Source organism: Anser anser (assembly GCF_964211835.1).
Source record: "Anser anser genome assembly, chromosome: 13".
Classification (NCBI taxonomy): Eukaryota; Metazoa; Chordata; class Aves; order Anseriformes; family Anatidae; genus Anser; species Anser anser.
In genome coordinates, this window is record NC_139734.1 from 7041439 (window position 1) to 7057736 (window position 16298).

The 16298-nt window shown below is 45.6% G+C and overlaps 2 protein-coding genes across 8 annotated transcripts in view; one reads left to right on the top strand and one right to left on the bottom strand.

The window, feature by feature from the left end:
- LOC310880783 (uncharacterized protein) overlaps nt 1–16298 on the top strand; it is a 302960-nt gene that overhangs the window by 151094 nt on the left and 135568 nt on the right. The window lies entirely within an intron of this gene.
- The window catches only part of LOC310880776 (vascular endothelial growth factor receptor kdr-like), a 137059-nt gene that overhangs the window by 52649 nt on the left and 68112 nt on the right, over nt 1–16298 (bottom strand). For all 3 annotated transcript variants that reach the window (XM_083797100.1, XM_083797098.1, XM_083797099.1), the window contains exons 10-11: nt 8486–8636; nt 5448–5553 (exon numbers count right to left, since the gene is read on the bottom strand). In XM_083797100.1, coding sequence (XP_083653226.1) covers nt 5448–5553; nt 8486–8636 — 257 coding nt within the window. The remainder of the gene's footprint in view (nt 1–5447; nt 5554–8485; nt 8637–16298) is intronic.

The window sequence follows — 16298 nt, forward strand, 5'->3', positions numbered from 1 at the left end:
GTTCAGCCTAACCAACACTTTAACCCTTGCCAGTGCACTCCAGCCCCAGATGGCAGCACGAGCTTTGGGGCTGTTCCTCCTTTGCTTCTGTGCAGGCTGCGCTGGAACCAATGGAATTAATAACAACTTATTGGCATGTAATGTCTAGACATCTTCCTAGTGGGAGCTGGCCTGAGATCCTGTGAGCTCACTGCATGCCAAACTCCAAACATCCTTCAGACAATAACCAGTTTTGATTGCCTGTGTTGAATTTGGAAGTAAAGGGCTCCATTTCCTATTACTTAACCTAAAGGCCACCCAATACTGCAAGCCCAAGGAAGGGCTTATTAGCTAATAAATAATTACTGTAAAAGAACAAACCAAATTTAAAACTCAGTAAGAAAAGAAATAAAACGACTGATCTGTGAAGAATAGCAATGGCAAGTAAATAGACATTGCTGCTGAGAGAACACGTAACGGAGGAGTTCAATGAAGTCCATATGCCTTGCACTGTAATGTTCCTGAACTGATAAAAACAAGCCACTTTAGAAGCAGCCAAATAACATTCCACAGCCCCGTACCATGAGTGTTTTAAGACATCTTGTAGTAAGGACAGGGCAGCAAGGCCTTTTTTTCAAGCTGGAGCCAGCATGAATTAATCTATCTTGATATTCCTTGCTTTCTCTTTTCTTTGTCTAATCCCTCCCTCCAACAGCTCTCGTTAACAATTCTCTCTTTCACTTCGTTAGCTGTATGTGGGCGAGGATGAGGAGTAAAAGAGTGGGTGGAAAACTTCTCAGCTGTCTAACTCTGGCAGAGCTGGGGTGGAGGTGGCTAGAGGGAGATGAAATTAATAGGAACTTGACTAGAGACCCTGCAAGGAAATATTCAACTAGCTCCCAATCCATCTACTTGAATGGCAGAGAATAGCACTTATTTTTATAGCCTGACAATTCCGATCCATGATTTTATTCATCCATTCAAAACATGCTAAAGGATGGACTGAGGACAAGTGATAAGAGCAGTCTGTCAGTTGAATGAGAGCTTGCAGGGTTTGCTCTTCTCTCTGGCAGTGGGAGTTTCTCTCCCTGCAGAAGGCGAACAGTTACCTCCCTCAGAGTACGGCAGAGCCGAGGGTAGTGCTGTGTGATGGGAGAGGTGCTGAATGGGGCAGAAAACCTAGGGAAACCAGAGGTCTGAGGTTCCTCTTAAGTTACTGGTGCGCATTTCTAGTAGGGATGGACTGAGGGCTCTCAGGGTAGACGTGCAGGTGCTGGCCAGCCACGAGCAATGACCACCCCGTGCCTTCCCCTCGCACCCAAGTCATGGCAGTAACGAATCGCAGAGGCTGGGGAGGACAGAGGGCCCTCTCTGCTGTCCCTGCTGCCAGCCAGGCTTCCCCAGAAGACTTGCCCAGGACATTCGGGACCGTGTGCTGCTGTGCTAGGGCAGTGCCTGAAACATCTAGGCGAGTCTCCCACATTTGGGGTGCTTCGTTCAAACCCCAGAGGCAGCTCACCTTCCCCTGCCAGAGACTTAACGTGGCAAGTTTGTGGGAGCTCACCAAAACCAGCACCCACGCAGGGTGACATTTAAACAGCACTGCTGAGCTGTTCACATGCTCATCACCAAACCCACCCCACTGCTCTAATATCATCCTTTTGTTCCTCCGCGAGGCTTAAGCCTGGCATTTTGGGGTCACTGTCTGGAGTGGTTATCAACTTCCCCAGCAAAATTGATTCATGGGTTTCACTGCAAAAACATGCACATGGCCAGGCCACGCTCTCCTATATACATGAGGGAGAGGAAAGAGAGATGGAAAGAAACCTGCAAGGAGGGCTGAATTCTGTAGAGATCTTACTGTTCTTTTCTTCTTTTCTCCCAAGCTCAACCAGTAAGACCAGTTTACTAACAGGAAAGAAAATAAAATAGCAAGCTAGTGCCTTGCAACATGAAGAGGAAATCCAAGCAATTCATGCAAACAAGGGTGTTTCACCTGGCATTAAAAAGCAGTCTTCAAAGGTAGCTACATAGCAGTTTAAATCACAGAGTGAAAACTTTGGTGTTGACTTAAAACTGCCAGGCAAATGAAGCTGGCACTATGTCATTGCTGCAACCAGCTATTTGACCAAAATTTCTATGAACTACTTCATACTGTTAGTGATAACCGCATGCTTTCCTTTGGGAATGAGACAGCCTTTAGGATGACAGGAGGGGGTGAATTCATCTCTTTATCTTGGAATAATAATGGAATAATCACTATGGCAAAGATGACGAGATCTCAATCGTACATGCCACTTTCATCAAACAGATGCCTAAAGATCTCAGTGTGAGCCTGCGCTACTGGAAAAATCCTTGCTTGCTGCCTCTGCAAGCTTGTTTTTAAGCAAGATTCTGGATCTGGGAATTTCTGGATTCATTCCCATATTCTTAGCAGCTCTAAAAAGTTTATGCATTTTTTCAAATGTCTGTGAACAAACGTGTCGCTCCAGTTCTTTGAGGGCAACCTGCAGGGACACTGAGCTATGGCTGAAATCCTAGAGACTAGGTAAATTCCACCTTCTGCTCTGAGACTCCAGCTATTATCGGACAGACTCAAATCACACAGGAAAAATAACCAATCTCAGCTAATCCCAGCTTCATAACACTGCCAATAAAAGCCACGCTCAGTCAGACTCCAACGTCTTTATTATTTCATGTGGCTAGTCAATGCAGATGAATTACTTGCTAGGGCATAGTGGGAACAGATTGGGTTGTTTCCTGTCTATTTATTTTCTGGTGGGAATAAAAACTGATAAAAAGCAAGGAAAAGTCTGAAGGCTATGGGATTTCATCAGTATCTTTTTTGAATTATATTCTATTATCCAAAGGCTTCACTTAACACAGATAACCTTGGACTTCAGAAAGAGGGAAGGAGAGGAATTGTCTGCTAATGCAAGTGGGGAGACAAAGTGCCGAAATCTGAGATTCATAAAGTCTAGTTTTATTACTTTGAATAAATCTTAATCAGGACATAAAAATTATTAGGAAACACCTCAGAATGTGTTTTCAACCATTGGATCAGCAGGAGATGAAAATAATGAATATGTTATAAATCGTAAAATTATGTAACTTGTAAAGAAGCATTGTTATGAAACTTTAATAACGAAATATGTAAAAGCTTAAGTTGAAGGGTGTGGGCTGAGCTTTTGAACATGTCTAAAAACGGAATATTTCAGGATGCCCAGAGTCTAAGGAAAGGGCAGAGGTGGCTGTGCGATGCGGACTAGCAGCCTCAGGGCTGTTTGTGGTCCTTGAGGTGTAAGCAGCAGCAAAGCTCTTAGGGAACACAAGGAGTCCTTTGGAGGACCTTGGGGTCCTTGAACCGAGGTTCCCTCATGGCCCCCATTCCCACTGAGCATCTACCCCAGTGGTACCTCCCCTCGCCCAGCACTGGCAGACAGGACACTCGGGCACATGGGTGATGTCAGGAGCCACCTGTGCAGAGGTGCTGGGGTGTCCCCTGGGGCAGCGGAGCACTATTTCTCCTTGGATTGCTGTGCCTGCTTTTATTCTTTCTGGGGAAATCAGGGGATAGGGGAAAGCTGTGAAGTACCTAATCATGCACCAATATGGAGCAAGGATGCATTTGGAGTGCTGCACTGAATTCAGGAGCTCTGTAGCACTCCTAAAGCACCTCACTCAAAGAGACTGCAGCCAAATGCCATCTTTAAGCCTGGGATCAAATACAAATTTCACCCTGTTATGTATTTACCTTAGCAAAGTTGGGAAAAGAAGAACTGGGAGGGGCATACATAGACATAAGCATAAAATAAAGAAAGAAAAATGTTTTTAATTTTGGTTGAGGTGTCTTGCTATCCCAGGATGTGGGACAATCCAGCAACCAACAGATAGTTTTTGAGTCACAGCAATGGTGAAACTCTTCCCTTTCATGTGGGGACTAACATAAATTTAAGACTGATCATCAGACAAAAAGTAAGCTCTTAGATCATATATTTTGTCAGGCTGTATATATGGAGAGTAACAGGAGCCACAAAAACCACAAAACTCTTGTCTGGCCATGCAGCAAACAGGAAGGTTTAGAAAAGGAAGAAAATGTGTAGGTACATGTCGCCGACCTCCAGTTTTTGCAATTGGAACTCTGTAGATAGTTGTTTTTACCTAAGATCCAAAAATCTTAGAGAATACATTAAAGACAGACCTTATGGGACACTATAGTATCTAAGTAAATCTGATTTCTAGGTATCTTCCAGCAAAGGGACAACTCAGGAGTGAAATGTGAACACCCACTTTCTTCTTCCCAGCCCAACCTCCATGTTTCAGAGCTCTGTTTTAGATTATGTTTAGAACTGGAAAGTCTCCATGAGAAAGAGCAGATGGCTTAGGCACTGATCCTGCCAGATGCTGATTTAGTCTGGACCCAGTCCAGAAAAGCACTTTAGCTTTGCGCTTAACTATAAGCATGTGAGTACCCCAAGAATTATCACATGCTTAAAGGTACACCAGGATCCGAACTGCAGCACTCAGCACCTTGCAGGTGTCAGCGCTAATCTGAATCGCCCACCTCAAAACACGTGTAGCTGCAAAACCAATCCTACAGCCACCAACGTCTGTAAGTCCATCAGGGGTAAATCAGCTCTCTGAGCAGGACCACAGCACCTTCTGCAAGGCATAGGCAAGAGTCTGTGAATCTAGAGCAGAAAAGCTTGTGGCATTTTCTCAAGGGTTAGCATGGATGTGTGTAAACGGTGTCACACAGCATCACCCCGTGTCACCACAGGTCCCCGAGGCATTTAACAGATAATTCATGGCTGGGATCTTTGTAGTTCATGCAGGAAGCATGCTCCAGCACGATCTGTTTGGAAGGAGAAGCAGGTAGGGAGGTGGAGAAGGAAGGAGGTCTTGCTACCCTCCTCAGCTCGGTAACATGGTTGGGGACCTGAATGGGAAAGGAACCGTCCACACCTCCAGCTGAAACAGGCAGGTGCTGCAGGCGTTCAGACACTGAAATTCAGCCCAGCTATCTCTGGCTGTGGTAGGCCTCTTAAATTACACAGTCGTTTAAGTCCTGCTACTGGGAGAGTAGGCAAGGTTGGGTAGCACAAAGTGCTAAGAGCAGAGCATTTTAATGAACTTGATGCCCTTATCAGCTGGGTGCACTTCACAGGACCCCTCTTGCACTGAAGCAGTCCTACACTTCCTCAAGGCTGAGGGAGACAGAGAGGTTTTTGACCCAGAAGTCTTTGGAGAGTTTTAAACAGGGTAAGTGACATCATTGCCAGAATCCCAGCATTTATAAACAGCAGAGATCTGAAAATGATCCCAGGACTGTGGAATTTCAAGCATGCTAACAGCCAGCAGCAGCTTGGGAACTATGGGGAGAGCGCTCTGTGTGAGTGCAGCATCCCCTCCGTAAAGCCCACTGCTATTCCGTGACATCAGTGCTCAGCTTTCCATCAGACACATACCTTCCTTTTATCCCCGTGCTTCATGGTCATATTTTCAATGCTCTTGATCTTGTTGCCTATGATCATGTTCTCCTGAACCAGAATTTTTTGCCCATCAGGGTTGCACCTGGAGGTGGAAAAGCAGAGGTGATGTTCAAGAACCCAGCTCACTGCAGATAACCCAAGGAGGCACGATTAAATGAGCGAATGTCATTCTTACATTACAGTCTTAGGTCTTAAAAAATTCTAAAAGCTCTTGCTGATAGAGATCATTACCTCTTTCTAAAACCGCTGTATTCCTCCATCACAGCATTTTAAAGGTATTTAGGAGCCACCTCCACAAAGGTGGCCAAAGATCAATGCACGAGCAGCCAGGATAGTCCCCAGACATTCTGAAGACTGAAAAAAAGAAAATACTGGACACCTAATAATATCATGTTCGTTTAATCTGGCTAATAAGAGTGATACTGCAGCTCAATGCAGCTATGGCTCTTTAAGTGTTCTTCTGAGCACCTGCAGTGCATTTCAAACTTCAAAATGCCAGTCATTCAGAACAGTGTGCGGGGATGGGTGTTACTGAGTATGGCTGTCTGTCTGCTGAGCCTTCTGACATAAAATGCAGGCTGAGGGAGTGGGACGGATAAATAGTGGGCTAGCAATACCAGAAGGCTCCTTTAATATTGCATATTCACCAAAAGACAGCTATATCTCTGTTAGTTCTCAATCTTAATTTTTGAGTTACGGGTGAAGAGCAGTGTATGGCATGCTGCACATGTCATGCTGCAAGCTGTAACTGCACCACCCAAGGTAAAGGGCTTTTCTGTCTTCTTTAACACCAACCCTTTAAATAACTGAGCAGATCCGCAAGCCTTCTCTAGCTTTGGAGCACAAAGGCTTTGGCAGGCTGGAGCTCCAGGGATGCTGGCTAAGGGCACTGCCAGCTGTGCCACTCCAGGAAATTTCTTATTTTCAAATTTCCAGTGCAGCTCCAGTCCAGGGTAGGTGTTGGGGCCCTGTGACCCTGTGACAGCAAGCTGGTGAAGTCAGTTCAGTTCCACACCTAGCTGCAGTTGGACATTGTGCAAGTCATCACGATGTGCGGCAGAAAGAAGTGTCCTTATCACCTCCTCTGCCCACGGCCAGTCCCAGCAGCCTTGGAGCCCACAGTAGCAAATTACGATTGTGGGAGGGAAAATGCATATAGACTTCTTTAGGTGATGAGCAAGGGCTGATACTGCTGAAAACGAGTCTGTAAACCAGCCATGCCTTAGCCAAATACGCATAAGACACATGATCAACACCCTGGGCTAAGGGAGGGTTTATAGCTCTCCGAACAGCCTAATTAGAAGATGCTCTGTGAGACTTCCTGCAGGGCACAATGCCGTCTTGAGGACGAAGGGAAAAAACTCAACGGAAGCAAATCACATCACAGCTCTAAGGAACAATGATCGAGTTTGGGGATTCAAAGTGCACCAGTGAGGAGGGGGGAGAGAAAGAGAGAGAGAGAGGAAGTGAGACAACAGGAGGAAATGGGGGCTGTGTCATTTCCCACAGGAATCCTCCTACAGCTTCTGCTGGAAAAAGATAAGGCTGCCCCGGGGGCCAGAAGAGGTAGACGCCACTCTGCAATTGTATTTAAATTGATAAGATCAGAGTCAGAGAGCTGGAACAAGGGTTATACGAGGTCTTTTGCTACCAGGTCCCTGGTTCGAAACTGGCATAATTAAGTATTCATGAGCACTTTTCTCTCCCTGGACAGAAAGGTCTGGAAAAGATTTCATGTCATCTCTGTGGCTTTCCTGTGACTGCACAATGTTTCCTTATGGTATTTCCGCCCTGCTCTGGTCGAACACCTCCGAAGAAGCAGCTTCAGCTTGTGTGCCTTGATGCCAGCCACCCTACCTAAGCCTCCAAATCTCTGCCATGTAATTCCCAAAGGTGCAATGTAACTCCTGGCCAAGTGCTAAACAAGGTAACAGGCTACGTCCCTTGTGGAAGGACATCGGGTCCCTTCTTTGACCCAACCTGAGACAACATCACCTAACCTTTTTGCAACTGCTGCTGTAGGGAGCCTGGGAAAGGAGCTTCTCTTTGTGGCTTTTCCCTGTCTGATGATCTGTCATTCGCAGCATTCAGAAAAGCATTGAAACAGTGAGAAAATAAGAAACCATCCATCAGTTTTCTCTCTCACTTCCTAGATCTGCCTTCTTTTTTTTTTTTTATGGATGGAAAACCTGCCCTCACCGCTCTCGTTGCAGAGCAGAGTTGAGGTGCAGTCAGAATGGTTACACCTGGCTCCTCTGTGGCCCCTGGTGCTTCCCGCTCAGAGCTGAGCCAAGACCTCTCCCCGCAGGTCACCCTGCTTACATAGCAAGAGGAAAGAAAGTGTCTATTTGTATGAGGTGAATCTCAAAAACGGCATCTTTTATTTTAACTTGCCTCCTTCCTTTCTGACAGTTTTGACCCAGTGACTTCCTTCTGTTTCTTGACACTTGAGGCCACTTCCAGACCCCCAGCAAAGGGCCCTCAGTACGGCGTGAAGGCCTGGTTACCTTCGGCACCTTGGGCAGTGCAGGTGCTTCCACGGGAGACAACGATTAGCATGCGCTCTTAAGCGGCAAAAAGTCCATATGGCAACTAAAGGAACCCAAGTCTTTGGCAGGTTTGTCTGACGATAGCTCTTAGAGGCAAAAGACGTGTGTTACCTCTACACAGAAAAACTCTCTGTATAGGCTGTACCCAAGAGGTGCAAGGGGAGATGGTGGTAAGTCAGAGGGACATTGCTAGTTGACTTAAAGAACATTCAAGTCTGATCTTTAGTCACTTTAAACTTATTTGATTATTTGGATATTGTAGAAGGTGCTTGTAACTGCAAAAAGATCATAAGCAATAGAAATCTGTTGGGCTCATAACCCTGCAATCTTTGGGTGAGGAATCACTGCTTGTGATTTTTAATTAAAAGAAATAAGATGGACTGAAAAGCAAAGCTGACTTGAAAGCACCAGGCTGTTTGGCATTATGTTCACCTTTAGGCGAGAGCTCCCCGAATGGGCACTTACAGGGTGTCTGTGAGGCTGCAGGGCTGCCACTTCCACTCGATCTTTGGGTCAGGATTTCCGCTTACAGTGCACTGGATTTTGTGTTTGCTTCTTAATTCTACCCGCTCAATCTTATCGAAATCAGTTTCCTTTTCGTAGATCTTGGGTCTCTCTGAAGAAAAAACAATACAACATCAACAAAATAAACCCAAAAGAGCAAGTTTACATCCGTGGTTGTGGTCCTGCTTCCATCGGTTTTGAAACCCTTTGCTGTCACCACTAACAGTGATGATTTAGTGAGGCTGAAGTTGTAGGGCAATTACCGGCAATACTGCAAGTACACGCACACAGGAACACGGGCACCAGTTCGGATGGTTCAGAAAATGCATCAGGACACTGCCTCATTCATCCTAATTGCTTTGAAGTGCCATCGTGGACCTGCTACACTTCTAGAAATGGTGTGCCATGAACATCTATTGATTGGGGACTGCAGGATCAGGCTGTTAGTGTATGTACCGTGGACAAAATAGCATTCAACTTCTGATGTCACCTCCTGAGAGGAACTTCATCAAACAACTGCTGCTCTGCAGCGCTGTTATCATTGTGCACGGTTCTCCGCAGGGTCTGTGCAAAGGAGTCCTTTTGATCTGAAAACTTTGCTTTCCTTTTCTGTTTACATGTAGCACACACTGGATGAGGGCGAGAAGGCGGCACGGAAGAAGTGGCAGGGAGAAACCCCTTGTAGAATAATGCCAAGACATCCTCGCCAGAGAAACAGCAAAACCATCAAAAATGTCACTGCGTTATTCGCATCTGGAGGGACCGCAAGATCACACCCTGGGGCTGGAAATCTCACAAGAGCCAACTTATGTGTGACACTTGCAGGGCTGCTTGTTGCCAGCAGGAAAGCAATGCTTTGTCCCATCTACTTCCAGCTCCCACGGGAACATGCGAAAATGAGAAATAATGTTAAAAAATCCCCAAAGTGAACTGAACTTTTCATAACCTCAGAGAGGGTGGGTTTGAGATTGGGGTGAAAGCACAGGCTCTTCCCTTGTGCAGACAGCTCTGCCCATCCCTGGCCATATCTCTTTGTCTACTTCTCATAACAGGAAATCAAACAGATTTATTGGTTGGGGTCCCTCTGTGGAACACCTCTGTGAGCTGCTTTATGCTGAGGGCTTTTGACAAGTTGGGAAGTGAATGCAGATTAGATTTCTATTTTTTGGGCTAACTTATTTTTTCTGCTGTCAAGGAGGCCCCAGATATATAAACAGGAGCTGCTGCCCACCTCATCAATCTTGTGCCCTTTCCCTCTTTTTTTTTTTTTCCTATTTTTTCCCCTCCCAGCCCGCTACTCTTGCAAGAGGACTGACCACTCTGATCCCATGTCTCGGCGGGATCCTCGCTTTCCATTTCTCATGGCTGCCAGCTCAGACTCTGAAAGAGCTTCTGACCTCATCGGTGCCTGGAAATACATCAGCATTTCCTTCTCCACCAGATGAAAGGAGCATTGACTGTAGCTGGTTCAGCCATATCCTAACTCCCATTCTATAGTAAAACATTCGCTGCTTTAGAGAACCTGGATTAGGTCCTGATTAGTATTTCACTTAAAGAAACACACCACAGAAACAACAAAGAAATGGCAGGATTTGTTTGGTTTTGCTGTTGCGTTCTGTTTTGTGGGTTTGATCCCCTTTGGTTGAGTTGTTCCCCACTCTGCCTGCAGGTGATGTCCTACCAGGCTCCAGAAATGAACTCCTCACTCCTTTAGCCTTGCAGACAGGGCGAGGGGTTGTCTTTTTGTGATGGAGAAGATGAAGAAGGGAGCGGGCAGGACAGTTTTTCAGACTCTCAAAAACACATCCTCATCTGTAAAGTGGAAGCAGGGCTTCCAGCCCCGTGTGACTGCTGCGTTATGCAATGTATCACTGAGCAAGTGTTCGGAGATCTGTGGGTGTACGGGCAATTCACAGGACAAATTATTGGCACTAATGTTGCATTTCCATGTAACTAGCATCTCATTTCCCACCACTAAATTATTTCTGATCATAAAAATAATTTTGCATAATTCCCCGGAGACAGAAGCACATTTTTCATGGTCTCAGACAGTTTTCTTTGCAGTCTCAAATCCTTTGTTCTGCATGTTTGGACTGAGCTCAAATGTGTAATTTTCACTCAGAAAAAACGGCTCAAGTTCTGTGTGAAAGGTTGCTCAAGTGTTATGTTTTCTGAGTTGAAAGAACAAAGCTTCACACACCTGGGGAGAGGGACAGTAAGCTTGTGTGTTTGTGTTTGTGTTTGTTTGAAAGAGTGTGGGGGACAAAGTAAGTTTGATTATGATCTTTGAAAATTTGATTTTTCTTGGTGAAATGATGAACACGTTGAATGTCATTTAAATTATACTTCTAAAAAAGAAATAATAATTTTAACTTGATCTAATTAAAATAAGAACACACATGAGTGACAAATGAATTCCTAATTCCGCAATTACTTTACTGCATGGCACTATTAAATATTACTTGAAACCTAGAATGAGTCAAAATGATTCATCAATTGAAATAATTAGTATTTATGAGGTTTAAGCAATTATTTTCTTAAAACTTGAGGGGCTGGCTAAAAATGCCTCCCCGTCATTTCTTTCAGAGTGCGTTACAATGCAGTTAGCGTGGGGTAATAGGTAATTACGGGCATGGCACTCAGAAATTGAAACAATTTTTAAGTCTCTCTTTCTGTCTTGTTTCCCCTGCGTCGACTGAAATGGTGGTAGGTGTCATCCTGTAAGAGTCGTCCTATAAGTGTCACCCCCCTTCCGTAGTTTTGAAAGCAGCCTCTTTGTGCTTTTAAGGCTGCTGGCAATGGCCCCAGCACGCCTCGGATTTGGGATGTAGGATGTGGTGGGGGATATTCCTCAACCGAAAACTCTCCCACCCTATGCACAGGGGGCACAGTGGCCATCTTACGTACTGTGCCCGTGAAGACAGCTGAAGGAAGCATTCTTGTTCACTTGGCTCACTTCTCAGCTAGATCCTATCTGCAGCAGTTGCCTCCATCAGTGCTTGAAACATTCGAGTCTGTTCAGTCACCTCTTCCATGCTAGCTACTGGCCGTTTGGGTTTAGTTGGGCAGTAACGAGGTAGTTGGCTCAGTGGGCAACTGCAGCAGTCTCGCCTGCAGAAAGGCTCTCTGCATTAGCATGATGAGGAGTTTTTAACCTAAAGCCAGTGATTATCTATTCTACACCTACTGGTGTATTTCTTAGATAATTCTCTTCCTCCTCCAAGCCCTGCTTTGCTTTCTCTTTCATGTTTACTTACTAAGCAGCGTGGTGGCTTATGCACAAACTCCTGTGTATCTTTGCTCATGGGTAGGTGTGGGGAAAGGTTTGGGGTACAAATCCATCGGTAAGCACTGCCAGAATCCATGTATATTTCTGCTTGCACCCTGAACTATGCATCTAAAACACGGGTTTCATCAACCCAGATACATTTGCATGTGTATAGCTGTTCTTAAGCATGCAAAAAAAAAGGTGTTGGGAGTGGAGAGCTCTAGCAGGCTTTGGACTAATGGCACTACAACAGCTGTAAAGAAGCAAGCTGCCTCTGCACGGCACCCTGCAACACACCTTGCCTCACCCAGTAAGTGCAGCAGAGCCCTCCCTTCTCCTTGAAGCTCTGTGGCTGTGCCAACCTCCAGTGCCCTCTGCTACCCTCGCCTTGGGCTCACCGAACGCCTCCCTGTGGAGCCTTGCCCCGACCCAGCAGTCCTGTCTGCTATACTGGTGCTGAGCTGCAAGAGGAGAGCACTAAGTACACTCCACTCCCGACCTGAAGTATCCGTCGCCATTCCAGTCTCCGCTTCCCACCCGTTCCCCAGAGATCTGCCTGCTTACTTCCAGCCTCTGCCTCCCATCCCTTGGCCGTTGCCCTCCCCATGCTGAGTTTCCTCAAGCAGAAGCCAAACAAACCTTAAAAGCTTTCTCGTCTCTGGCTGCTTTTGCAATGTGCAATGTTCAGATGGCTTTAAATATATTGAAATAAATGGGTTTTTGTCCTCTCTGGCTTAAAGTGTGATCGTATCCCCAGCCCTCTTTGCAGAGGCACGCTTGCTGGTGTGAGAGATGACCTGAATAACTAAAGACTTCGCTGCTACTGCATTGTGAAATGCAATCAAAAAGCAGTTCTGCTTACTGTAAGTTTCAAATTGATCAGCATTATGTAAATCTCACCTTACTTCCTTGTGTAATGGTTAGTCTGTGGCATTAGGAGCAAATAATACAGAAAAGGACTGGGACATTGGCTCCCTGGCATTGCCCCTTTTGCAGGAAACCCTTCTACCTCTAAATACATTGCAGATGTTGTTAGGGAGTTGCGCACTTGTCACCCAGAGAAGCACCCAAATATAGAGGGCAGCACACAGAAAGGCTTCCTATATTTGCAGAGAAACTTCGCCTTACTTTCGGTGACCTCTGACTGAAATGCTGTTTACACACCTTCCCCACTACCATCTAGACTGGGTTTCAAAAACATCTTTTCACATTGAGCACTTCATTAAAATACCATACAGTGGCCCAGTGAGGCATTTAGTCTCAACCTTATGTACTTTGCTGGACATGGGGCTTCATTAAAACTATTCACAGAGAGGCCACTCGTTCTCAATTTACTTTTTCTGTTTTCCAAAAGCAAAATTAATTTGCACTTCAGAATCTTTCATCTGATGTTTGTACGGTACTTAATGGAAACAGAGCCCTGCAAGTTGAGCCAGGTGAATGTTTTGTAATGTAGATCTGAAACTCATTAATGCAAGTATGGACTGGTCAAGTGATATGGGGGAAAAGAGGATGAAATTCACCCCCTAAGTAAAAACACTTATTCTGTGTTCAGCTTGCAAGTGATCATTGTGGTTTTTTTCTTTTTTTTTCTTTCTTTTTTTGTTAAAAGGAAAGAAATAAAAATGATTTAAATTAAATGAGCGAAAATAACTTTTGTTTCAGGCTGAACAGAACACTGAATTTGACCCCAGCTGATTTTGTTTGGGTGGTTTGCTTTGCTTTGTTCTGTTTGCTTTTTGTTTTATCCTGCGCAGCACTACAGACCAGGCTGCCGTGGAGCGGGTGCACAGCATTGTCCCCACGATACCTCTGGGGAAGCAGATGCCAGGATGAATTGAGTGTCCAAAGTCTCTCCGTGAGTCAGTACCATGGCCAGGAATAGAAGCAGGCTCACCAGTTATCGGTCCCCTGCCTAATCTTTGGTGCCCACACCCTGCTGCTCCATTGTAAGCCGCTCGCATAGGCCGGGAACGCCAGCGGGGTGGAAGCACATGGAAGAGAAACCGTTCAGCTGTATACTACATAAGCAAATAGTAAGAAGAATCAGAGTGCTTGACATACCCTACTGGGAATTTGGTGGTTAAATGACAGTGCAATTTGGTTTGGTTTTCCTAACCTCCTACAGTCACTTTTAGGTACGTCCCTCTTGACCTTGTAGGAAGACAGCTGTCTCTGTTTCAGTTCTGTACCATCTTTCCCAGATCTGCCATTCATCCCTGTTGCAGCCAAGCTTTGGGAAAAAAGGGGGTTTTCTCTGGTCTCTCTCCTTCCTATTTTTTGTGGCTTAAACAGAGTTCAAAAGAAAATGTGTAGCAATGAACTGCTTAATTTTCAGTAGAGCAGACTGCTTTCTAGGATTTTTGTCTGTCCCCTTTGCCTGCTTTTCAAAGGAGAAAACCACCAGTTAATATACCTGCAGGCTTGGCTGAGAGACTGCATGGAAACCATGTGCTGCCACTTCCCAGCTTCCCCCCCCTCTGGATTTTAAGGGCTGTCAGGGAGATATCGCTGCTGCAAAGACGTGAGTTGAATGTTTCAGATTGTTCTGGCAAACTGCAGCAGGCCCCCACCTTCCTCTTCCTGAAATTGCTTTGGCTACTTCCAACAGAATGAAAGTAGCTCATCTGACTTTTTCATTAGGGGCTCTCCTGGGAGCGCGCAGAGGCTAAAGAGAGGCTGGGCTGTGGAGCTGCAAGTGCGCAGGGACCACGTGATGTCAGTGAGAAAATTCTTCCTAATTTGCTCATAATTAGTGTCTGTTTGTGCTGCTGCATTTTTTCTTTTCTTTCATGTATCTCCCAGAAAAAGTCAATTGTTTCTCCCTTGCCCGTGCCTGATAAATGGGACCAGCAGGACAGACCGAGCACCGCGTGATGATGTCTTTGCACTTGCTCTTCCCAGCTGAGCGTCCTCCCCACCCAACACGCTGCCTGCAGCCAGTGCTGACCGTGCCCAGGAGGAAAGCAAAGCGATGGGCTGGGGGAGGAACACACTGAAATAACAGTTGGAAGGAGACTGGCTGTGTTTTATTTTGGGGTTTCTAGTTTGCTTGGCTGACCCAGAAGATGGAAAATCAGATTTTCTAGTTTGGCTTTTCCTGAATGGGTCCTCTTCCAAGGAGCTACTCTGGAGGTGGATATGATACACAAAGGACAACCAGTCCTGGCAGAATATCGAAGCATGAAGGCAAGGTGAAGGTAGAACGTTTTATTTAGCTCTGTTTCTTCTATCTGGCTCAGTCCTTTCACCTAATCATCAGTTGGGTTACGCTGATAATCCAAAGAAATCCATGTTTCTCGCAGCCTAATGATGTCCAGTTTAGAGATTTCAGTGGCCTATCGTGCACAAAAGACCCCGTGAGTCTCCCTTCTGTCCTCAGCTGCCTTTAAGTGAGATCCACCACTCCAAGAGCTCTTTTTCTCTGAACTGGCACAGCCCAGATGCATTAAACTCATCTTGAGGATTCGTCTCCCTCTGCAGACTATTTCTGGATCTGGTTAAGGTGACAGGGTATTGTTCACGTGGATCACCACGTATTTATTGTGGAGATCACTGGGGACTCCTTTGATGTCAACTCATCCCTTGCAAGCTGAAGTAGGTCAGGCACAGAACTCCCTTTGCCTTTGATTTTAAACCAAATATGAAGAGCTGGCCTGACTACAGAACAGGGCAACGTATGCATCATTAAGTGCTCTGGAGCTAATTCTCCCTAGTAATGGACACCAAGGTACAGCTGTCACCTCGCTGCTGTGACAAGGAGCACGTGGCAATGCACATGTGAGTTCTCCGCACAGTCCTTGACCAGGGGAGAAGGAATTCATACGGAGCCTGCAAATTACTGCTGCTCTTGGGTGAGCCTGTTACTAGCACTTAGTCCTGCACTTCTTGTGGATACAGTGCAAGAGCTTGGGGGATCAAGGCTGTACAAGGGAATGTAACTTTAACTGACTAGAGCAGCAGGAACCCAAAGCAACACTTGCTGGAGGAGTCTTGAGGGAGCACAGGAGAGAAACTTTGGGACAAAGGAGAAAGGCAAAGTGGTGAAGGAGATTATTCATCCCATTTTTTACAATTAACTTGTGCTTCTATACAACCCTCACTGACAACGTGGTGGTCAGAGCATGCTGACTGCTCCATAAAGGGCTCAGCAAGAACCTTGGTACATGCAGATGACTTGGGCAAGGGTGAGAACGAAGTGCAGCCTGCTTGCCCATAAATAGATTTGGGGATTTTTTGTTTTTGTTTTGTTCTGAAACAGCTTTGTACTCCAGCCCGCAATAACTCTTTTCTCCCACGTTTCTCCTTCTTGGCTGACTCAGATGTGCAGCCACCAGCTGTTTGCTAGGATTGTTCCTTCTTCTTGCTCCCTCCCCTCCAAATTCTTTAGGACATTATTTTCTTGAAGCTTTTCTCAATAAGAATTTAACCAAACAAAACAAAAACACAGCAACCCGCCGCTTCTTGGACAGTGTTTGATGTGTAAATATGTAAAGAAGGAGAGTT